The 24,747-nt window shown below is 35.8% G+C and overlaps 1 protein-coding gene across 1 annotated transcript; it reads left to right on the top strand.

Moving 5' to 3' along the window:
* The first annotated feature begins 16,095 nt into the window (after positions 1-16,095).
* On the top strand, positions 16,096-24,495 carry CD69 (CD69 molecule). The gene is made up of 5 exons (XM_004052681.5): positions 16,096-16,240; positions 20,557-20,679; positions 21,711-21,910; positions 22,285-22,388; positions 23,386-24,495. The coding sequence occupies exons 1-5, from the start codon at positions 16,177-16,179 to the stop codon at positions 23,492-23,494; spliced, it is 600 nt and encodes a 199-aa protein (XP_004052729.1). The 5' UTR covers positions 16,096-16,176; the 3' UTR covers positions 23,495-24,495.
* Positions 24,496-24,747: the final 252 nt, after the last annotated feature.

Here is a 24,747-nt window from a genome sequence, read left to right as displayed (position 1 = left end):
AAAGCCACAGTAAAGAATGAAGAATCAGGGCGTGGCCAAAACCAGGTTATGTTGCTAAGTCAGATTTAGTGACAACACAGGTTATGAGGGAAAGAAAGGCAGGAGCTTGACTAGCAACAGAGACTTTGTTATGTAGATGAAATTCTCAGGTAGTCAAATTTTTTATCTTTCTTAACCAACCAGGTTTTTTAGAGGTGGAAATTTGACTTTCTGCAGCTGTGGGAGTTTCAGTCAACATTAGAGATGGCCAGGAGTTGGTCAAATCTAACAGAAGATGAATCAACCACCGTTCCCCCATAAAAAAAAGGTCCAGAGAAATAAAAAAAAAATGATCACACAATTTACATATAGTCAATATCTCTCAGCATAAGGAAAAGTTATCACTAGCTGACAATAGATCTTGTCCTTCAGCTACCAAATCCCAAAACGAAACCCCAAACCATCTCTTTACCTGCAGATGGAACCCATGCTGAAGACTGCTTTCTGTCACCACAGAAGCAGAAAAAATCCCAAAAGGAGTCCTACAGCAGAAATAAACCTCAGATTGCAACGAAAACCTTTGGGAGACCAGGGATCTCTAGAGGAAGAAGCCCCCAGACTTCAGCATATTTTCCTATCAAAGCAATAAAGATAGCCCACCCCAGTACCAGGCACCAATAAGAGAGTTGCCACAGGTCGAGGGCCAAACTCCACTCAGAATCCCCTCATGTTTATGAAAATGTAAACCAAAAAAAATTTTTTAAATGACTGAGGCAAGTCTCAATCAGTTTTCAGGTTTATTTTGCCAAGGTCGAGGATGCTTCTGGGAAAAAGAAACACAAGTTACAGTAAGATCTGTGACATGTGCTTCTTCCAAAGAAGGTTTGGAGGACTTCAATATTTAAAGGAGGAAAAGAGAGCAGGAGGGGAAAGAGGAGAGATTAAAAAAAAAAAGGCCAGGTGCAGTGGCTCACGCCTGTAATCCCAGCACTTTGGGAGGCTGAGGCGGGCGGATCACGAGGTCAGGAGATGGAGACCATCCTGGCTAACACGGTGAAACCCCGTCTCTATTAAAAATACAAAAAATTAGCCGGGCGTGATGGCGGGCGCCTGTAATCCCAGCTACTCCGGAAGCTGAGCAGGAGAATGGCGTGAACCTGGGAGGCGGAGCTTGCAGTGAGCCGAGATCACGCCACTGCACTCCCACCTGGGTGACAGAGCGAGACTCTGTCTCCAAAAAAAAAAAAAAAAAAAAAAAGCAGAGGAGGGTAAGCAATGAAGCAAGTGGTTACATTCTTGTGAGGCCTTGGTTAGCACTCATTCGATCCACATTTTGTAAGTAAGGGAGGTAATAGAGGAACAATCAATTATGCATTCCTTTTACACTCAGTAAATCTACATTTCACATAACATAAAGTAAGCATGGGAAATTACATCTATTGGTTTGGTAACAAAAGGAAGGCAGTTTTTGCATGACTCATTTCCTGTACTTAATTTTCCCTTTGGCATAGTGGGTTTGGAGTCTTGAGACTTTCTTTTCACAAGATCAACAAGGAAATAGAAGACCTGAACAACGCTACAAATCAATTACTTAACAGACATCTATAGGACACTTAACGGGCAAAAACACATTTCTTTTAAGTGGATATGGAAAATCTTCCAGGTTAACCGTATGTTAGCTCAAAACAAGTTTAAAAATGTCTTAATTTAAAATGATGGAGATCATGCAGAGTATGTTCTCTGATCACAATGAAAATGAAAATAGAAATCAATAAGAGAAACAAATTTGGCAAATTCATATATATGTGAAAATTAAACAGCAAACTTCTAAATAACCAATGGGTCACAGAAGGAATCACCTGGGAAATTAGACTTTGGATTGTATGACAATAAACACACAACATACCAAAATTTATAGGATGCAGTGAAAGCAGTGCTCAGAAGAAAACATACTGCAATAAACACCTACATTTAAAGAAAGATCTCAGATTGTTACAGTAGGTGATCAAGCAGACATGAGAAGGGTGGGAGAGGTCCTCCACCCACCAGAAATGTCAGGTGATGGTCAGGCAGTTGTTACGCTCTCGTTCCAAAATAATAATTGGTTGCTGTTGGCCCTAGGGAAAGGCAGTCTCCCAATAGATAGAAAAACGTGAAACTGCTGATTAGCGTCCCAATAAGATCTCAGGTGTTGGGCGAGTGGGCTCAAACATGCACACTAAGTGGCAAAATGGCAGAGCCTAACTGGTATATGGCCTTCTAGGGGCATTCAACTGGTAAAGGAAGAATGCCTCAAGTTGCATGCATACAACTCCAGTAAACACACTGCGTATGCTCCCCTCCCACGTGCTAGCAGGCCAGTACACATGCGGACAGCCCAGCCCAAGGGAAGAATCAGGGGAGAAGGGACACAAGACCCTGGAAGTATGCCAATGTATAAAGCCCTAAGTCAAAGTCAAACAATGTATAAAACCCTAAGTCAAAGTCAAACAGTTCGCTTGATCTCTCCAGTTGCCTGCTGGGCCCTTTTCCAAGTGTACTTTACTTCTTTTCATTCCTGTCCTAAAACTTTTTAATAAACTTTCACTCCTGCTCTAAAATTTGTCTTGGTCTCTCCTTCTGCCTTATGCCCCTTGGTCAAATTCTTTCTTTTGAGGAGGCAAGAACTGAGGTTGCTGCAAACCTGTACAGATTCACCACCAGTAACAAAATCAATAATCTAAACTTCCACCTTAAGAAAACTGAAAAAAGAAGAGCAAACTAAACCAAAAGCAAGAGGAAAGAAAGTAATGAAAATTTAAGAGAAAATAAGCAAAATACAGAATAGAAAAGCAATAAAAAGAATCAGTGATATCAGAAGTTACTATTTTTAAAGATTAACAAAATGGATAAAACTTTGACTAGAATGACCAAGAAAAAAAAGAGAGAAGACTGAATTACTCATTGTGTGTCCTCTTTGCTAGACTGCACACTCCCTAAAAAAAATGGCTATAATTGTTTTGCTCAATACTGGATCTTTAGCACATATTTATTTCAGTGTTTGGAACAACATAAGTGTGCATTAAATATTGGTTGAATATTGAATGAATTGGTGCAATTCAGTGAAATGCAATTACTTATCTAATTTTATGCATTAGTAGCAGTCAATTTTCAAATCACATTCCTTTATGATTTCTAGCCTGGGTCTCTACAACTTGCAACCAGAATATATATCTCTTAGGCCTTCTCCATTTGAAGCTGTTGCTACTGATGTGCGCTGGTTCTATTTTGTTTCCTTTTTATCTGATTCTGCTATTCCCCACCCACTTCTCTAAACTTTACTTCATAGAAAACCTGTCTATGGTGTTTGGACAATAGCACTTTTTTTTTTTTTTTTTAAGTTTCAAGTTATCTGATGTGGTTTTAAAATTTCCTGTTAGGAGATTAAGACAAATGTGAGTTAGGGACATAAAGTTCCAGAGCTTGAATATGAAGATCGGTAACAAAGATTTCTTTTTGGCAAATATTTTGCAATAATTGTTGCAGACTGTGTTGATTTCATAGCCAGCATGCTATTATTTCTTTCACCTTTCCCACTGGAAATTGGAGACTATTTAGATGCTCATCATTTTTCATGTGGCCCTGGTGTTTCAAGAGCAGTAGATTCCATCCTGTAACTCAGAAGACGAATCCTAACTGGTCCAGATAACCACGGTGATATCAATTCTATGCTAGCAACTGGGTTATAAAAGGCCAGTAAGGCTAGCATTTGTAGCTAATGTTGGTTGAGCACCAACTTTCAACCATATATTACATTAAGTGTTTTTGACGTGTGAGCTCATTAAGTTTTTGCAACAATTTTATGAGAAAGTATACAAGTTGTCTCATTTTAAGATTAAAAAAATTGAACACTTAAGAGAATTTGAACTTGATTATTCTATACTTGACAGCCCTTGATAAAGAGGAATTGGATAGATTCTCTGGAACAGGCTTTCTTGGAGACGTGCTGTATCTTGACTAGAACATTGAGATTGCTAAAGGTTCTGGTTCATGTGTGAAGAACCTGAAGGAAAATACTCTAACAATTAGAAGATGAGTTATATACAGTTATTTATGTCTTCCTTACTGGTTGTTCTTGTGCCTGCCTGTGATTCTTAGAACAGACACAGCCATTTTGTAATCGTTAGGAGAAATGATGCCAACTAATAAGAATAGCAAAATAGAAAGATAACTCCTGGGTTCTTGAACTGCTGAAATCACCACCTCTCAACCTGCAATGAGATAATAACGTTTAAATCACGTTGAGTCAATTATCTGGTATGCACATCCACATGCATCATAACTGTAGAGACCCCTTCTGACTTTCTTGTTTTAAGTGATTGTGATTCTTTATTGTTTTAGTCAACTGACACAGAAGTTTTTGGTTTTTACAGCTGAAGTCATTCTTATTATTCAAATGCAAAGAAAAGTAAAGATATTAAAGATGATGAGTGAAAAGATATGGAACCAGCCTAAAGAGGAATCTTAGTGTCTAAGAAGTAACAAGTTGAACATTAAGAAACGATGAGTAAATTTCTGCCTCCATGTGGTAGTGTTACCTATATTCCCCTTTGCCCCAACAAACACACACACGGACCCACACAATTACTGATTAGAAATATGTCATCCAGACAAAATACAAAAAAAAAAAAAAAGAACCCAAGTAATCTAAAGACCTATAAGAGCAATTAGAATAGTTGTATGTGGAAAATAATCACAACTTGGAGAAATTATCAGCATGAAGATGAGTTTCCCAGTGATATTACGGCTCTGCCTCCAGGCATACTGCAAGATGTTTGGTTATCAGTGATCAATTTCCGATAAAAACTCTACAATTTTTCTAACTATACGTACCAGACAAAGTGTGTTACTTTGGGTCCCCTGAGAAGCAGACTTCAATAAAGAATTAGACATGCAACATATTTGTTAGAGAAAATACAGTTGACAAAAAGTGAGAAGACTCAAGAAAAGGATGGTAGAGCTTTCATGTTATACCATGTGAGGAAAAGAAGGAAGGAAAAGAGGTTGAGTGTACAAGCCTTAGAATGTAGTGCAGTTCTAAAAATGTTTGTCAAGACTGATAGGGAATCATCAAATCAAGGTTGCCTGCCAGAGGAATTCCACATCTAGGAACAGAGCTACCTCAGTGTCCTTCCAAGCTAATTCACTGCCTGGGAGATACATGTGAAAAGATTGGCTTTAGTATACATGTGGTAAGGAAGTTCAATGGGCAAAATCTGGGGTGAAGATTTGAAAAAAACATTTTCACAAAAGATAACACAAAAGAATAAAGAAAATGGTAGTGTGATGGTTAATTTTATGTGTCATAAAAGATAAATATAAATTCTATCTATCTATCTATCTATCCTATTGGTTCTGTTTCTTTGGAGAACCCTGACTAATATAGTAGTTACCAGAGAAAGAGATAAGAATCCCAGAAAGAAAAGAGCCAGAGAATGGGTTCAAATGTTGTAAAATATCCAGGCTGGCCCCTGAAACAGGCATGTGCAGGACAGGGGACAGTCTCCCTGCAATGCAACAAAAGCTAAAAAAATGAAATGAGATATGTACCACTGTATTGGTCAGGTTTCACTATATATTACATATATATATATGTATTTATATAAGCTGTTCTTAAGCACAGTTTAAATTTTAAACTGTGGGCCAAATTCCTCCTGTACCTCTTTTAGTAAATGAAGTTATATATATATGATAAAACTTCATTTACTAAAATATATACACATATCTTATATATGTCTATCTTAGATAGAAGATAGATGATAGATAGATAGATAGATAGATAGATAGATAGATAGATACATACATACATACATACATACATACATACATAATCTTATTGGTTCTGTTATATACAGTTATTTACTGCTCCCTCTCTGGTTGCTCTTGTGTCTGCATGTGATTCTTGGAACAGACACCACCATTTTCTGACCATTAGTGGAAAGAATGCAAACTAATAAATTTATACTTACATGCCATTTTCTGAAGACGCAGGAAAGCCAATGGTGTAATTCAGTTCAAATCTGAAGGCCCAAGAACCAGGGAAGCTAAGGGAAACAGAAGATTAATATTCTAGTTCAAGCAATCAGGCAGGAAGGCCTGAATTCTGCCTTCCTTAACCTTTTTTTTTTTTCTATTCAGGCCCTCAGTAGATTAAATAATGCCCATTCACACTGGGGAGGCAAACGACTTTACCAAATCCAGATTTACAGGTTAATTTCATCTAGAAACACCCTTGCAGACACACCCACAAATAATGTTTGGCCAAATATCTGGGCACCGCATGATGCAGTCATGTTGACACATAAGATTAAGCATCACGACCACCATCCACAGAAGTTAAGAGAGCTCTAGTTTGAGTTTAATGGGTCATTGGGCGCTGAAACAAAAATATCAGTATGTTTTGAATATATATTCAGAAATATTGCAGAATCTAAAAGGGCAATGCATCAGTCAGAAACATTTTAAATATGAATATGTTTAATAACATAGCCTCAAAATCTATTAAAGAATTTTTGACAGATTTTAATGAAGAAATAGACAATTCTATAACCAAAGGGTATTTTAACATTCCTCTATGAATAATTTATAGAATAACCAGACCAAAATATCAGTAAAGACATAGAAGATTTGAACAACACCATCAATCACCTTGGTCTAATTTATGTTTACAGAGCAATACACCCAACAACTTCAGACTGCCCCTTTTTTTCTGAATGTGCATGGCACATGCATTTGAGATAAACCATGTACTTAGCTATAAATAAACCTCAGTGTGTTCTTTGACCAAAATGGAAAAAACACATATTTGCAAATTAAGCAAGTCTTTTCTAGATAATGCATGTGTGAAATTATAAGGAAATTAGAAAATATTCTCAATTGAACAATGATAAAAACGTAACAACCAAAATTAGGGGGAGAGGTTTAAAACAGTTTTGGAGTGAATGTTCTGGCTTTAAATCAGCCATACACACATTTTTTTGTGTGTATGGTAAAGAGCGGGAGAGTAAATATTTTAGGTTTTGCAGAACATAAAACCTTTATCACAAAACTCCTTTTTGATCTTCTAGCCCCAAAACAGCAATAGACAATATGAAAGCAAGTGGGCATGGCTGTATTCCAGTAAAATTTTATTTACTAAAAGAAGTAACAGGAGGAATTTGGCCCACAGGCCATAGTTTGCTAATCTCTGCTTTGCATATAATTATAAAAGAAAATAATTCTATAATCAATAACCTAAAGTTACCCTTAAAAACTAAAAAAATACAAATTTAATCCTAAGAAAGTAGAAAGAAGCTAATAATAACGATAAGAGCACAAAAACGAAAAAACTGAAAGCAGAGAGAAAAGTAACAAATTAAAAGACTATTTCTTTAAAAATACTGGACGATTTCCAAGCTAGGCTAATAGAAGAAAGAGATTGAATTAGAGAGACTACAAATTCTCAATATCAGAAATGAAAGAGGAACTGTTACTACCTATTGTGTAGACATTAAAAGGATAATGAAAGCAGACAATAAACCAATAAATTTAACAACTTACACAACCAAACACTTGGAAGTACTACTCAATAATACTGTCACAAGGAGAAACAGAAAACAGCCTCACATCTATTAAAAAACCGAAGTTGCCATTAAAAAAAAAAAAACTTTTTTAAAAAGCAAAATAAACAACAAAAAGTACCTCCAGGTCCAGATGATTTCACAAGTCAACTCTTTTAAACATTCAGAGCAATAATAATAACAAACACATACAAACTTTTTCAGAAAAATAGTAGGTATGGAAACACCAACAAACTCATTTTATAAGACCAGCCAAACACTTCATTATTTTTCAATGAAGATTTCTGATGAATATTAGTAAGAGAGAAGATTGTGAGGAAGCATATAAGTAGACTCCTTTTAATTGAAAAAAATAAGAATTTAATTAACATGTGCAACAGGTGGGGCAGTATTTTGACAGCTGATCAGAAGAGAATATATGGTATTGGCATGGAAAATAAAATAATAGGTGCATAAATTGTATACCTGTTAAAGGATGATGAAGATGTGGTTGCATCTATGCTTGGGAATAATTTGTGTATCACATTTGGAAAAACTGGAAAGCATAAATTTATTTTGGTTAATACAACCTATGAAAATATTAGCTAGTTAAGGAATACTTTTTTTTTTTTTACTCTGAGTAGTTCAGTCATCTTTAGCTATTTCCTCTTTATCACCTTCACATTTTCTGTTATCAGAATCATTTCACTAGCTCTTTTCAGTGTGTTGCACATACACATTCTTCTTTATATTCAATTAATTGTCTCACATTTAGAATACTGCTATGATATAATGTATTAACTTATTTCTGTCTTCAGTTTCTACCCATTTCCTCTTACTCTTCTGGGAAATGTCTCCTGCCACTGCAGCCTGAACAAATTTATTTTCTTCCTATAGATTTTTTAACCTAAACTTTTCATTTGGCAAACAATCCAGTATGACAATATCATATATTTTTATCATTGTCCTATGTATTATTTTGATTTCTATTGTATTTAACTTTGTGGGCTTATTTATTCTATCTAGGTTGTTAGGACTTTGAGGAATAGAACCAGGTCATACATTTCTCTTTGTCCTCTACATTGCATCCACTACACTGTTCAGAATCTTGTAAGCAATAAAAAAATTGTGCAGTTTACCTACTTATTGATTAATTAATGGCATATTAGTGGTTAAGACGATTGAAGCACTGTTCACTACAGATAGGGGAAAATTCAATACAGTTGAATTACCCAGAATAAATTTCCCAGTGCCATAAGTTTATGTAGATAAAAACAACCGTGCACAGTCCAATTCTCTAGAGTAGTGCTTCTGCTGTACTTGTTCTATTAGTACTGGACAATTATTTTACTTACAGAAGTGAATATGCTTTTTTCTTAAGCTGTACAAAGCACCCTATAACTTTATCATTGGGTTTTTAGTTCCAGAAGAGCTTTTAATGTTGAGAAGATTAAAGGAAGAACAAAAGGTTTCACCTGCATTAATGCAACTCACATTTGATTGGCTTTGCCTCTTTTATTTAACTGTCTTCATTGTATTTGTCTTAATACAATAGCAGAGACCATAGCAGAGATTGTTAGCTGTTTTGATGTCACGTAATTAAAAATTCCCTATAAGTACAGTTCACTTCTGTTCTAACTAGTGAATTGTGTTTATGTGAGACCTTTCAAAAATTATTCACACTTTATATATTAACTTTAAACATTAGAGTTTTAAAAATATTCTTGATTTTATTAGAGATTAATTAAAAATCTATTATAGTGTTTCTGTTAGTAGTCCTGCATAATAAAATTCTGGTTTATTTTATTTTAGTGTGGGGGCAGAATCTTATATAGAAATATGGCAACGATGACATCCACAGGCACAAGCTGTATGTGAAACAACAGTTGAAAATATGGGTTCAAATTTCATATTGATTGTTTCAAAAACAGCAGTAAAACCACAAACAAATCAATTAGAACAGGCAAAAGATACAGATATTTCACTAGAGGACATATAAGCAGCAACTAAGCACACAAAAAGATATTCAACATCATTAGCCATTAGGGAAATGCAAATGAAAACCACAAGGAGATATCACTGCACACCTATCAGAATGGCTGAAATTTTAAAAATAGAGTGGCGACATCAAATGCTGGCAAAGATGCGGAGAAACTGAATCACTCATGTATTGTTGATGGCATTGTAAAAAGGAACAGCCACTCTGGAATAGAGCTGGGCAATTTCTTAATAAACCAGGGCTTGTGGAGGGAAATGGGAAATGGGTTTGACTCTAAAGGACAACAAAAAGATTCATGTGGTGATGGATTTATTCTGTATCTTAACTGTGTCAGTGTCAATATCCTGGTTGTGATATTGCACCTTAGTTTTGTAAGATGTTGGTATTGAGAGAAGTGGATTAAAGCTTAAAGGGGCCTAGTGCGGTGGCTCACGCCTGTAATCCCAGCACTTTGGGAGGTCGAGGAGGGCGGATCATTTGAGGTCAGGAGTTCAAGACCAGCCTGGCCAACATGCTGAAACCTCATCTCCACTAAAAATAGAAAATTAGCTGGGCATAGTGACAGTCACCTGCAATCCCAGCTACTCTGGAGGCTGAAGCAGGAGAATCGCTTGAACCCGGGAGGCGGATATTGCAGTGAGCAAGGATCTTGCCACAGCACTCCAGCCTGGACGACAGAGCAAGACTCAGTCTCAAAAAAACAAAAGCTTAAAAGCCTAAAGGGAGCTTTATGTGAATCTATAATTATTTCAAAATTTTAAAAACAATAAGTAAAAAATATTTTGACTCTTCTCCCCAATCATTATATATTTTTTATATTTATTTATTTAACTTTACTGCATGTTACATCAAGAAATATTATCTTTAAAATGGGGATACTGGGCATCTAATCTCATTTCTGATTTCACAAGAAGCATTCTCAATTGGTCATCATTAAGTATGATGTATTTTATGGATACCCTTTTCTATAATCTATAACCTACAGAGTAATGCAGTTCATTGATTCTTAGTGTGCTATAGACTTTTATTATTGATTCATAATTAAAGTTATAAAATATTATTTATCTTCTGAGATATCATTTCCTCTTAATTTGTCAATGTGGCAAGTTGTGTTGATTGGTTTTCAAATGAAAAATCAACATTAGATTCCGGCAATAAACCAAGTTTTGCTGTGGTGTATTATTTTTTATGTATTGCTGAGTACAATTTTCTAAATTTATTTTTAATTTTTTTGCCATCTGTTCTTATAAGTAAGAATAGGTCAGGTTTTGATTGCAGTGTTTTCTTGATCTGATCTTATAGTCTTTCAAATAAGTTGTAATTTGCTATTTCTTTTTTAAATGTTCGTTATTTTAGAACATAAAACCATCTTGACATGGGGTTTTTGTTGCTTCTGTTGTTGTTTTGTTTTATTCTTTCCCAAAAAGAGTGTATTTAATTATGGATTCAATTAACTTAATAGTTACAGAATATTTCTTTATTTTTGTCTTGCTTCAGTTTTGGAAGAGACGTCTGTCTAGAATATGTTCATTTTACTTATGTTGTCAAATATATTATAGCCAAAAAATATTCATAATATACTATTATAATTTTTCATGCCTACTTTCACCTCTCTCATACTTTCTTGTGAATTCCCTTTTAAGATAAAAGTCCCAGAATGTCATCCACCTGGAGGCATTTCCTAGGTATGTTAGGTGCACACAGATCCACAGGAAGTGGGATAAGCAGTTCTGTTCAAATTCATTATGCATCTATCAAACAAGATCCAAGTACAATTGGATACATTTTATAATAGCATAGTAGCCCAGACCCTGGCCTACCTTAAAATTCTATATGGTACATTTGCTATTTTCACACCATTATCTTTGAGAGTAGTCTCCAAAAATGTTTTATATGGATAAGTCTGGAATTAATTTAGGTAAAGTACTCAGACATGGTTAAGCGTTATATCTCATCTTTGGTATAGCTCTTCTTTTATTCTCTTATGTATTTTACTTTCAGAAACAGTCAGGTTTTTCAGAGTCCAAGCTTATGTGTACACAAGCACTATCTTTTACCTTCACTGTCTCAAGTCAAAAAGAAGAAAATGCCAGCTCACACTTTCCAAGCTCATTTTTTGTGTTTCAGATGTTCCATTGAAGAGGAAAGTTAGAAAGTTCAAAGACTTGAAGAGGACAGAAGGTTGGAAAGTGTTTAAAACTGGAAATCCCCCATTTACTCATGGTTACCTTCATCGACCCTTTACGGTAAACAATTCAAAAACACACAGGCACCTGCAGGTTAAAAATAAATTTTACCAATTTGTGTAATTTGCATTAATTTGAGAGAGGATGATGTATTCTAAATTGAAGTTTTGATTCACAAGAAGATTAAAAGCCATTCAGAAACCTAATTCACCCACTGAAAGGAAAAAAAAAAAAAGAGAGAGATGAGCAGGTTGTCTCCGGAAATTGTCTTAGGTCGGAAGTCTGTGGTCCCTGTTCACATGTACCCAAAAGCATCCTGCTGCTGCAGCTGTCTGATAAGCACAGAGTACCCCACCTTCTCTGCACACTTTGCATCTAGCTCATATTACCTCATCTTTATTTCCTTTCTGACGTCTCACCCCGGATTCTACATATAAGGTCACACAGGAAGGAAAGCTGCATTGAGTTTTGGTGTCCTGAAAGACTTTTGCCAACTTTGTCCCCGCACTAATTTCTCTAAGCACCAGCTATACTATTTTCTCAGCTACACGATGAAATGTGAATGATAATTTCTGCCCTAAAAATATCACTTAATTTTTTAACATACCATTTATGAAAGAAGACACATAAAATGTCTCCCTAAAATGGAAAGTTACATATTATTGCCATCTGTGTTTTATAAAGAGGTTGAAAGGGATTTGCTTGCACAAGGTTTGTTTCTTTATGTGTGTGTTTTTTTTAAGAGAACTAAACCCATCAGGGCTAACCACAAGAAGTTTGCTTCCATGTTTTGATTAAAAAAAAGGGGGTACTGAAGAACTCTCTGACCCCCAAATCTCTCCCACACTGCATCTTGACCCTCTACACTTTGCTTTGTTTTTCTCTGGAATTTCACGTGTAGAGATATGTTTCTTTGGCTTAACAAGTATTGATTAGTACCGTGGGCATATAGTTTATTGTACCTAAGAGGACATTGTCACAAGTGAAATAGCATACTCTTAATAATTACTGAAACAGCGTGGTGTTAATAATTACATGTTGTTAATAATTAACAACTGGTGTCAGCTAGGACAGTGCCAAGCAACCATTATTCACTGTGAGTTTAAATTGATTGCTTTCTCAAATTAAAAGAGATTTCTTACACTTAAGAAAAATAGAAAGAATTATGGAAGCGAGGGAATATAAATGAAGAAAAAGTTAATTTTTCAACAAGTTCAGGCTCTTGCAGAAGACCTTGAGCAGCATGGGGGATCCAGGAGGCCACTGACAACCATGTGCTTGGTACGTTGGCTACTTTTTTCTTGCAGTGGCTGCCTCCTCCCACGCACCCAAGTACTGATTTCAACAAAATACTTGGGCTATCCCCATAAAAAAAAGCAGACAAGGGCCAGGAGCAGTGGCTCATGCCTGTAATCCCAGCACTTTGGGAGGCGGAGGCAAGAGGATCATCTGAGGTCAGGAGTTCGAGACCAGCCTGGCCAACATAGTGAAACCCCGTCTCTACTAAAAAAAAAAAATACAAAAATTAGCCGGGCGTGGTGGTGGGTGCCTGTAATCCCAGATCCTCAGGAGGTTGAGGCAGGAGAATCGCTTGAACCCAGGAGGTGGAGGTTGCAGTGAGCAGAGATCACACCACTGCATTCCAGCCTGGGCAACAAGAGTAAAACTCCGTCTCAAAAAAAAAAAAAAAATCAGAGAAAAATGACTGCAAAATAAAGTTAATAGATTTTGATCAATGTCATAATGTTTAAAAATGCTTTCTCAAAATAAGATTTCTAGGTATCATTTTTCTGTGGCTTAGGGCATATATGTAAAATATATATTATACGTAACATATATAAAAACGTGCGCACACTAGATGTGTGTGTGATTATGGTTGAAGAAGCAAGAAACCTGGAGCACATGAGTCTTAGTACCGCGAAACCTGCTAGAGGTGGTTGTAGGAGACTGCAGTTTCCTCTGTCTCTTTCTCAGACGGAGAAGAGACACATTACATTACATCAGCAATTATGCTGTGACTTCTCAGTTATTATCTCTGAATGCCTTACATCAAATTCCTTTCTCTTTTCATGACGTGTACCAACCTGTCACTCCCTTCCATATAATTGAAGGCATAATATGTACCAAATACTATATTTAAAAAATTTAGAATTCATAATTTTTCTTCATAGAAACATTATAAATTGGATGTTATATTTTTAGTTTACAGATAACAAAGCCAAAGCTCAGTGGACTTGTATGGTCAATTTCCTGAAGCACTACTGGCTTACTGCACTTACCTTCATTCTTTTCCTTAAAGAAGCTAAACTTCTTTTTATTTTACAGAGTGTGTTCTTGTTCTTGTTCTTTCTGTTCTCAAATTTTCAATGGTTAACTCTTTCCTCTCATTTTTATTTAATTCCACATATGACCTCCTCAACAAGACCATGCCTGATGACCTATATAAATGACCTCACATCCATTCCTATGTATTACCTGGTTCTTTGCATGTAGCAGCCTAAGGTGATACACTTCTCAACCAAACAATCCTACGAACCCCAATAAATAGCACTCCATATTTTAGAACTCTTAGAGTTTTATACATATTTTTCATTCATTCACGCATTCAGTAAGGGCATGGAATACATACTAGATTCCAGTTACTACGGCAGGTGTTAGAGGCACAGAGGAGACAAGTCAAAGCCCTTGCCCTCAAGCAGCTTACAGTCTAGTAAGGGAAACAGATAATAAACCATGATATAATATCAGATATTGACAGCAATCTGCAGAGGCACAGAGTGTGAGGTTCTATTTTACACATAATAGCAACTGACAATTTCTCTGAGCAGGTGGCAGCTGAAGAGTGAGTCGGTTAAAGGGAGAGCGAGACATGCGGGAGATGGAAAAAGAATCTTTTAGAGAAAAAGTAAAAGCCCTGTAGTGGTAGGATGCTTGGCATTTTTAAGGAGGAGGTTTCTGTCAGAGAGGATACTGAATAATAGGAAAAATGATAGGAGAGGTAACCAGGGGCCATATTATGTATAAAGCAATCTCAACTATCGGGTCTTTGGATTTTACGGAACATTTGATAGGAAGCCTTTCAAAGTGCGGTGGGGGGAGGAGTGAAACACTTCACCAAAATCATATGAATTAATTATAAAACAATGGTTCTAGCTGCTATGTGGAAAAGGGACTAAGAAATTGACTGAAAAATAGGATGGAAGCAAAGGGAGCTTTTAGGGCCAACATGTACCTCTTTGTGTCTTAGGTAGACAAATGCATCTAATGGTCCAACTAACTTCTCTAGATGATAACTTCCAACCCACCTATGCATAAAATTTCATCAAGCTTTACTCTGAAAGCAGAATGTCTTTATTCTAAATAAGTGATACTAATAATAAAATTTGGGGCACCAAGATTATTAATCAGAGTGGTATTTTGATTTCCCTCCTTAAATCACCATACATAGCTTTCTGCATTCATCTTGCGTTGACTGTCATTACTTGTCTGAGTGAGACTGATACCACAGCAATGTTTTAAATACTAATCATACCTCAAAAGACGGAAGTCTCAGAGGTATCTGAAGAGAATAACCTAGAGCACAGGGGGAGAATTGAAGGAGATGTTACTGAGGTGACATAAAAGCAGTCTAAATGACAGTAAAATGTGACAAGAAAATTAGCAGGAAACAAATGAAACAGATCATTTAAGATAAACAATTTTAGAGCATAGCAAGGAAGTTCCAGACCACAAGCTTTCTGTTTCCTGCATTCTTACTTCTTACTACGTGATACATCTAGTCACCAGGGAAGAAGCGAATGACACACTTCCAAAAACCAATTCGTAGCTTTCTAAATAAAACCCTTTCAGGCTGGAGAGAGATCCATGAGCATAGAGATCTTAAAATTCATGTTCAGCAATAAATCCTGGGGCCCCAGACAGTGTCAGATGCATAGGGGGTGTTCAGTAAATATCAGTTAAATGTATGCATAAATCGATGAACGGGATTCCTGGAAAATACTACACTCTCCTTCTCCAAATTATCTTCATCTCAAAGAGAGTAATCTCTAACTTTTAATTCTTTACTTAGATTATGCTGTCTCCTAAACTATTTATGTTTTCTAGAAATTTAAGGCAGGATGTCTCAGAGTCTGGGAAAATCCCACTCTCCTCCTGCTACACCTTACAGTTGTGAGAAAGCACATTTCAGACAACAGGGAAAACCCATACTTCACCACAACAACACACTATACACTGTCTGGTCCACTGGAGCATAAATTAAAGAGAAACAATGTAGTCAAGCAAGTAGGCGGCAAGAGGAAGGGGCGGAGACATCATCAGGGAGTATAAACTCTGAGATGCCTCAGAGCCTCACAGACTCAACAAGAGCTCCAGCAAAGACTTTCACTGTAGCTTGACTTGACCTGAGATTAACTAGGGAATCTTGAGAATAAAGATGAGCTCTGAAAATTGTTTCGTAGCAGAGAACAGCTCTTTGCATCCGGAGAGTGGACAAGAAAGTAAGTCAGATCTGATTGCCTATTTACTCTCTGGTATCTCTATATATGACATTAATAGTAGTTATAGAAGATATACTGGTAATCTCTCTATATATGATATATAATCTTAGAGAAATATACTGCTAATCTCTATGTATGTGATATCTAATGGTTGTTAGGGAAGGAAGTGAGGCTTTGTCTTTTAGAGAAGACAGGTTCTTCTTCAGGGAAGAGGTAAATCCCTTTTTATCTATAAGAAGATAGAATACCTGATATGAGAGAAAGCCGCAAAAATGAATTTCAGAAGATCTTTAAAGATCTTTCTCTTTGCTTTAGTTTATATCATCTCAGTGTTTAGATTTAATTAGAAAACTTTCTGCTCTAGCCCAGTTATTCTCCATCATTTTTTCATATCCATCTGTACATTCTCCAGGAAGTGTTGTCTCTCTTTATGAAAAATTCTATTTTCCACATAAGCAATTACATTGTTTGCCTTCCTTTGCATTCAGTGTCTGCTTTCAGTGTACCTTATCCTGTGTTCTCATGACAGCATCCTCTAGTTGCTGGAAATGGGCAAGTTTGCCATCTTTGAGAGAATAGCTATATCAGCAGATGAAAATTTACAGTGTCCATTTGTAATTTACTAAAAAAAAAAGTCACAAAAGAATTCCTGAAAATGCAATCTCCTGCTTTGGTATTCTTTATAGGACTCTTTTCCTCTATTTCATCCTTCTATTTAACCTTTCCAATCTCTGGCTTCAAAGACTATGTAACTTAGAATTTGTTCTTCCTTTCCTTTGTTTCTCAGCAAAATATAATCATCTTAGAAATTTTCCTCTCTTCTATTTGTCTATTCTAGCCACATATCTAGTTTATTTCCTGTTACTGGGATTTTGCGTATTGTTTTTCTATACCTTACTTCTGTAAAATTTGTTGAGTTTTTCTATTTATCCCTCTTTCTCCTTAGTTAATGAGGTACCCTAAAGCACTAGCACTTAGGAATTAGTCTACTTGTCAGCAAGAGCGATCTATTAACAAAGGGATATGTGAGAAACAGGAGAACTAAAACAATCTTGTGGAAAGGGATTATTTTCTAAGCGTGTGTCTGCTATATTAGTTTACTTCCGAAAAACATCAGTTACTTCTCATAAATCCATCCTGTGTTTAAGAACATAAAATGTAGTGTGGATAACAAATGCAAAGCATGCAAATTTTCAGGTAATCAGGCGAGCTATTACTTACGGCACAGGAGTGCCACCAAAAAGAAATAATAATAATAACTACTCAATAAATAGAGAGCATAGGTGAAAGAAGGACCTAATACAGAAATTTTTAACTTTTCCTGATACTGTTTCAACTTTCTTTTGAATGTCTGATTTAGACTGCCCTAGTCATCCTTGGACGTTATCCTTGGGTGATTCAATAAGTAGCAAATTGAGTTGATTTTCAACTTCTCCATTAATGTGCAGGACCTGAAATCAAAGCAAAAGTGTGCTGTTGAGGGAAATGTTTTGTCACCTAGGAGATAAGTCAAGCTGTGGGTAACAATAGCCCTCAATTGTAATCCCAGCACTTTGGGAGGCCGAGGTGGGCGGATCACGAGGTCAGGAGATTGAGACCATCCTGGCTAACACGATGAAACCCCGTCTCTACTAAAAATACAAAAAGTTAGCCGGGCGTGGTGGCGGGTGCCTGTACTCCCAGCTACTTAGGAGGCTGAGGCAGGAGAATGGCGTGAACCCGGGAGGTGGGGCTTGCAGTGAGCCGAGATCGCCACTGCACTCCAGCCTGGACGACAGAGCGAGACTCCGTCTCAAAAAATAAATAAATAAAACAGTAGCCCTCATTAATGGGAATAAAGTATCATCTGAGAGTCATCCCAAAGCTTACTCCCTAGTTGAGCCAATGGGCTGATTGAGACTCTGGAACCCATGGGTCACCAGGGTGTGTTAGTGCTCACTGAGGACACAGAGCTGTTGCAATACTGAGTTCAAGCAGCACGACTGACTCACATAATGTGAAGTGAAACCAGACAGAGCTCCGAACTTGGTACCTTGGGTAGCAAAGGCGGCTTCCAATGATGATTCTATGCCAGTGAACAAAGAAAAGTTTGCTTTGAGAAGCTGAGAAAATCGAGCTAGGCGGCAGTGAAGTAAAGGCTTCTCTTGCAAAATCTGAGTGCCGATCTGTGATGGGAAAAATAACTTCCAGATAAAGCAAAAGTTGATGTGGACACCAGTACCCAGTAAATTACTGTGAAAAAAAGCCACCATCTCTTGGTCCAGTTTACCTTCAGATAAATGTTTTAAGGGTAAAAATATGTGTATTTCAAGATATGTCTTATGTAAACTTTTTTAAGTTATGAAAATCATCCATATTGAAAAATAGAATGTTTTCTATTTTGAAACTGTTTTGCATTGTCAGTTACTTAAGCAGCCATTTTACATTTTGGTTTTTGAGAACATAATAGGGACCTGTATACTCCTTGTGGGGCCACATTTTAAGACTCCTGACAGCTCATCCTGCAAAATTAAAATCCCAAATCTAAGTCGCAAAATTCTCTTTTCTCCTTCCTCAGTTATTTACTTAGAGTGTAGAACAGACATCCTCTTAGAGTTTTTTGTAACTATCAGTTATCGTTAACATCATATTATTATTCTAAATCCTTCCACAGAAACACTACTTGTTGGGAAAAAAAAAGGCTTTTACTTTGTTTCACCATTGTACAGAGGGTAAATGAAATAACTTTCGCTGAATATTTGGTCTATAATACTGCTACATTTCCTCTATTATTTTAACATCTTTTGAAAAATTCAAATTTTTACTGTTCATTCACGTATCATTTTAAATTGAGGTTTAGTTCACATACAATGAATGCACAGCTCATACGTGTCCAGTTTAACGACTTATGACAGTGGTATAACCACAAGATCAGCAACATTTGAATCTTTCCATCACCCCAGACAGTTTGACCTGTGTCCCATTCCAGTTAAATTACCTTTCCTACACACACAAAGGCAACCACTGTTCTGATTTTTGACACCAGAGCTTAGACCAACTATTATTTAATGTCATATAAATGCAAATATGTAGTATACAATCTTCTGTGGCTGGATTTTTTTTCACTCAACATTTTTTTTTGGAGATTCATTCATTTTGTTGCATGTATCAGTTGTCTTATTTTGAATTGCTGAGCAGAATTCCCTTGTATGGATATACCATAATTTGTTTACTTATTTTCCTGTTGATGGATATTTGGATTATTTCTGGAATTTGGCTCTTAAGAATAAAGCTGCTGGGAACATTCTTGCACAAGGCATTTTGAGAACATATTTTCATTTTTCTTGAGGATATACATAGGAGTAGGTTTGTTGGGCCATAGAAAAGGCATATATTTAATTTTATAAGAAACAGTTTCCGAAGTGTTTTTCCAATTTACTCTCCCACCAATAATATCTGAAAATTCCAGTTGCTCCACATCTGCACCAACTTCACCAAAAAATACTGTCACGTTTAAAATTTTGTTCAGTCATTTTAACGTTAGATATTTATATATCAATTCAATATTTTACTTTATGATATTATCCGCATTTATCCCATTCACATCATTTCTCTCAAACAGTAACTACAACGAGGTTAAGGAATTATGCTAGAATTTTTTATTTATTTATTTATTTTAGACAAGGTCTCACTCTGTCACTCAGGTTAGAGTGCAGTGGTGCAATCTCCACTCACAGCAACCTCTGCCTCCCAGGCTAAAGCGATCCTCCCACTTCAGACTCCCAAGTAGCTGGGAACACAAGTGCGTGCCACCATGACCAGCTAATTTTTTGTATTTTTGGTGGAGACAGGGTTTCACCATGTTGCTCATGATGGTCTTGAACTCCTGAGCTCAGGTGATCAATCCACTCACCTCGGCCTCCCAAAATGCTGAGATTACAGGTGTGAGCCACCATGCCCTAGAATTTTCTTATGTGTCTTCTGGGGCATGTGCATATTTAATAAACGTTCTTATCATGATTAAAACAAACTGATTATATACTTAGAATTTTCATAGTTACTAAGTGTATAAATCATATGTGTCAGGTAAATATTTTGGGGAGACACTTTATAATCTCATCATTATGCTTGAATTGTTTCATTTCAAGCCAACAATAAACTATTCAAATTCACTCAAAATTGGGGGTAAATTAACTTAGAAATTTCTATAAAGAGATGGGGAAATTTCATATAATGAGATAGGAAATATTAAGTTTAAATGCCTCAAAAGAATGTTGCATATTCCTATAGTACTTCTATAGTCTGCCTGAACTCATCATCAACTTTCTCCCTTCCAGATGATGCCACCAGTCCCCATTTTTCAACACGTCATGAAGGGTCCTTCCAAGTTCCTGTCCTGTGTGCTGTAATGAATGTGGTCTTCATCACCATTTTAATCATAGCTCTCATTGCCTTATCAGGTGGGTCTACACTTCATCAATTCTTTCAAAGCCTCCTAGCGGTAAGCATTCATGCCCAGCTGAAATCAATATTAGTTTAGTCTAGTTAATCAGAAACTAGCTAATTCAGAATCATCCCATGTACCATATATGGCCAATTTCCTAATCAATACTAAACATAATTCCACAATCCTTGAATAATTAATGTAATACTTTTATAAGTATTAAAAGTATCTGTGATTTATATATTACTGTAGAATAAAATTGCATTTGAAAAGATGTTTACATCTAGAATGAAGGGAGCTGATTTGAATTCTGAATAAATAGCTATTTAGCTAGAAAAAAATATGAACTTCACATTCATTGATTATGGAAAAAAATCGTATCTAAAGCCATAGATTAATCAGGAAGTGGCCAGTCTTTTGTGTTTTATCTCAAAGGACACAGAATGGTAGTTCTGAATAATTAAGATTATATTTAAAAGTTCCCAGAGAGTCAGTAGTGATTTGGTATTCAATACCTCCAGCTATACCAAGATATATTTGTATCTTTTACAAATGGGAATGTTTACCATTGTTTTGAGATATTCTGAGTCATATGTCTTTCTGTATTTTGAATTGGTTCCCTAAAAGTTACTCTCTCCATCTTTCCAGCCTAGTGCTATAAATACTGCATCTTCAAATTCTTCCGCCTCTGCATTCAGATTCAAAACCTTATTTGAAATGTATAATGCACTTTATCCTTTCTAGTCCAAAGAAATATCTAGTCCAAATTTTCAGAATTGTTCTATATTTCTGTCATTTTCTGACATTATGACCAAAAGTACATCCCCTCATCCTCATACCTCCATCCAATGATGATTAGGCACAGTGGAAGATCAGATATGGTCCTGAGAACTTTCTTTCTTCATACCCTTTTCAGAATTCTACTTTTTAGCTTTTATCCTTTACTTTATCACCACCTAGCACAACATAGCATCCTAAGGCTAGTTTTGCATGCTGTGGGCATTTGGTTTCTTTTGTTACTAAAACAAAGCATTTTTCTGTTCACAGTGGGCCAATACAATTGTCCAGGCCAATACACATTCTCAATGCCATCAGACAGCCATGTTTCTTCATGCTCTGAGGACTGGGTTGGCTACCAGAGGAAATGCTACTTTATTTCTACTGTGAAGAGGAGCTGGACTTCAGCCCAAAATGCTTGTTCTGAACATGGTGCTACTCTTGCTGTCATTGATTCTGAAAAGGACATGGTAAGAATAAAAAAAAGATAAAATACTACTATTTTAATTCATATGGCTAATCAGTGCTTTCCTTCTGTTTCTAAGTGGAGAAAACAAACAAACAAACAAACAAACATTGTACCTATTTCAGATGTAGGAAAATGTCATCCCAGAGAACCATATGATCAGCCTGAGGTCAAAATGAGATTTAATTTAATCTTTTAAATTTGATTTGATTGCTTAGCTTCAAAGACCAGAAATCCAAATATGCTGATCCTATATAGAATGAGTACATGGTCAGATAAGCTGTCATGCCTCAAGTTGCAGCTTTTGAGAAACAGGATTTACTATCTACTTCCCCAGAAGGGTGTTTAATGTAACAACTCCTTTGTGCTTTCTTTAAGAACTTTCTAAAACGATACACAGGTAGAGAGGAACACTGGGTTGGACTGAAAAAGGAACCTGGTCACCCATGGAAGTGGTCAAATGGCAAAGAATTTAACAACTGGTAAGTCTCCAGAAGTCTCTTTATATTCCCCAGGGTGGCATCTCAGGAAAATCACTTTCCTTTTCTCCTTTCAAAGCACTTTAGATATAAAGGCTGAGCTCTTCAAGAGCTCTAACAATCTCTTCTGAATGCGTATACTCTGGAATTCTTTAATAACAGGCTTTATTATTATTCTTTTTCTTTATCCACACTTATAATACATAAAATAAATGCTTATAGTAATTTTTCTCAGCAAACTCTAATGTGAGTAGTAGATCTGGTTAATTTGGAAATATTTCAATAATAATTATGATGATGCAACAAAAACCCATTTTCAATGTCACATTTAGTCCTTACTAATAAGACAGTTGCTGGAAAATAAATCCTTCTTACTATTTCTCAGTTTTCATCTCCACAGAATAAAGAATAGTTTCAATGCCTAATTATGAGTTTCTATACACCTGAAAGAAAATTTGCCCCAGAATTAGATACTCTATTTTCATTACCTTTAGTTAAAATACATTTAATGTTTGAAGATCATTTTATAAGTTTGCTGTTGATAATAATACTGATAAAGTATCGAGATTGAAATTCAGGTTTCTAGAAAAGGGATTCCTAATATTTGTCCTATGGCTCCATATCCACAGATGGGCTTCAGGAGCCATAAACCCCTTAAAGCTGTATGCACTAGTATGCATGGCTGTTGAATGCATATAATTTTGTGAAATTATTTATTGAAAAATCTATGAACTCAAAAATGACCAAGAATCACTTATCTGGTGCCATGCCAACCAAATGAATGGCGTGCTTTCCTCTTACTTCCATATTTTTTTCTCCACATCCTATTTTTTTTCAATTCTTGTCCATTGTCTCTACAGATTAGTCTATGATTATTTGACTTATGTATCCCACTAAGAATTTAAAAGAAGCAGAGGTCACCATCTCCGAGTTCATTCTCATGTAACTGAATGAAAACAATGAGCTGAAAATAATTCTAAGTTTCTTTATTGTTTGACAGGTTCAACGTTACAGGGTCTGAGAAGTGTGTTTTTCTGAAAAACACAGAGGTCAGCAGCATGGAATGTGAGAAGAATTTATACTGGATATGTAACAAACCTTACAAATAATAAGGAAACATGTTCACTTATTGACTATTATAGAATGGAACTCAAGGAAATCTGTGTCAGTGGATGCTGCTCTGTGGTCCGAAGTCTTCCATATAGACTTTGTGAAAAAAAATTTTATAGTGTCTTGGGAATTTTCTTCCAAACAGAACTATGGAAAAAAAGGAAGAAATTCCAGGAAAATCTGCATTGTGGGCTTTTATTGCCATGAGCTGGAAGCATCACAGGTTGACTAATAACCATGCCCAAGAATGAGAAGAATAACTATGCAACCTTTGGATGCACTTTATATTATTTTGAATCCAGAAATAATGAAATAACTAGGCGTGGACTTACTATTTATTGCTGAATGACTACCAACAGTGAGAGCCCTTCATGCATTTGCACTATTGGAAGGAGTTAGATGTTGGTACTAGATACTGAATGTAAACAAAGGAATTATGGCTGGTAACATAGGTTTTTAGTCTAATTGAATCCCTTAAACTCAGGGAGCATTTATAAATGGACAAATGCTTATGAAACTAAGATTTGTAATATTTCTCTCTTTTTGGAGAAATTTGCCAATTTACTTTGTTATTTTTCCCCAAAAAGAATGGGATGATCGTGTATTTATTTTTTTACTTCCTCAGCTGTAGACAGGTCCTTTTCAATGGTACATATTTCTTTGCCTTTATAATCTTTTATACAGTGTTTTACAGAGAAAAGACATAAGCAAAGACTATGAGGAATATTTGCAAGACATAGAATAGTGTTGGAAAATGTGCAATATGTGATGTGGCAAATCTCTATTAGGAAATATTCTGTAATCTTCAGACCTAGAATAATACTAGTCTTATAATAGGTTTGTGACTTTCCTAAATCAATTCTATTACGTGCAATACTTCAATACTTCATTTAAAATATTTTTATGTGCAATAAAATGTATTTGTTTGTATTTTGTGTTCAGTACAATTATAAGCTGTTTTTACATATGTGAAATAAAAGTAGAATAAACACAATGGTTTCCAAGAAAGTTCATTCCTTCAAAATACATTAAAAAGTATATACTGTATGAGAAAGCAGAAAACAGAGTTACTATAACTTAGAAAAAAATCCCATGTAGAGTAAAACCCTTAGTTTTATAATAGCTTATACATATCACATTGTTTTCATATGCTTATATGCTAAAGGGTGTATGTATCCATATCCATTTTTCTGTATATAGCAGATGCTCTGTAATAATTACTCCTCATAGTCAATGCTCTGAAAGTATCTTG

Source organism: Gorilla gorilla, chromosome 10 (assembly GCF_029281585.2).
Source record: "Gorilla gorilla gorilla isolate KB3781 chromosome 10, NHGRI_mGorGor1-v2.1_pri, whole genome shotgun sequence".
NCBI lineage: Eukaryota > Metazoa > Chordata > Mammalia > Primates > Hominidae > Gorilla > Gorilla gorilla.
Note: the sequence above shows the minus strand (reverse complement) of the source record. Positions and strands in the feature narration are given on the sequence as shown.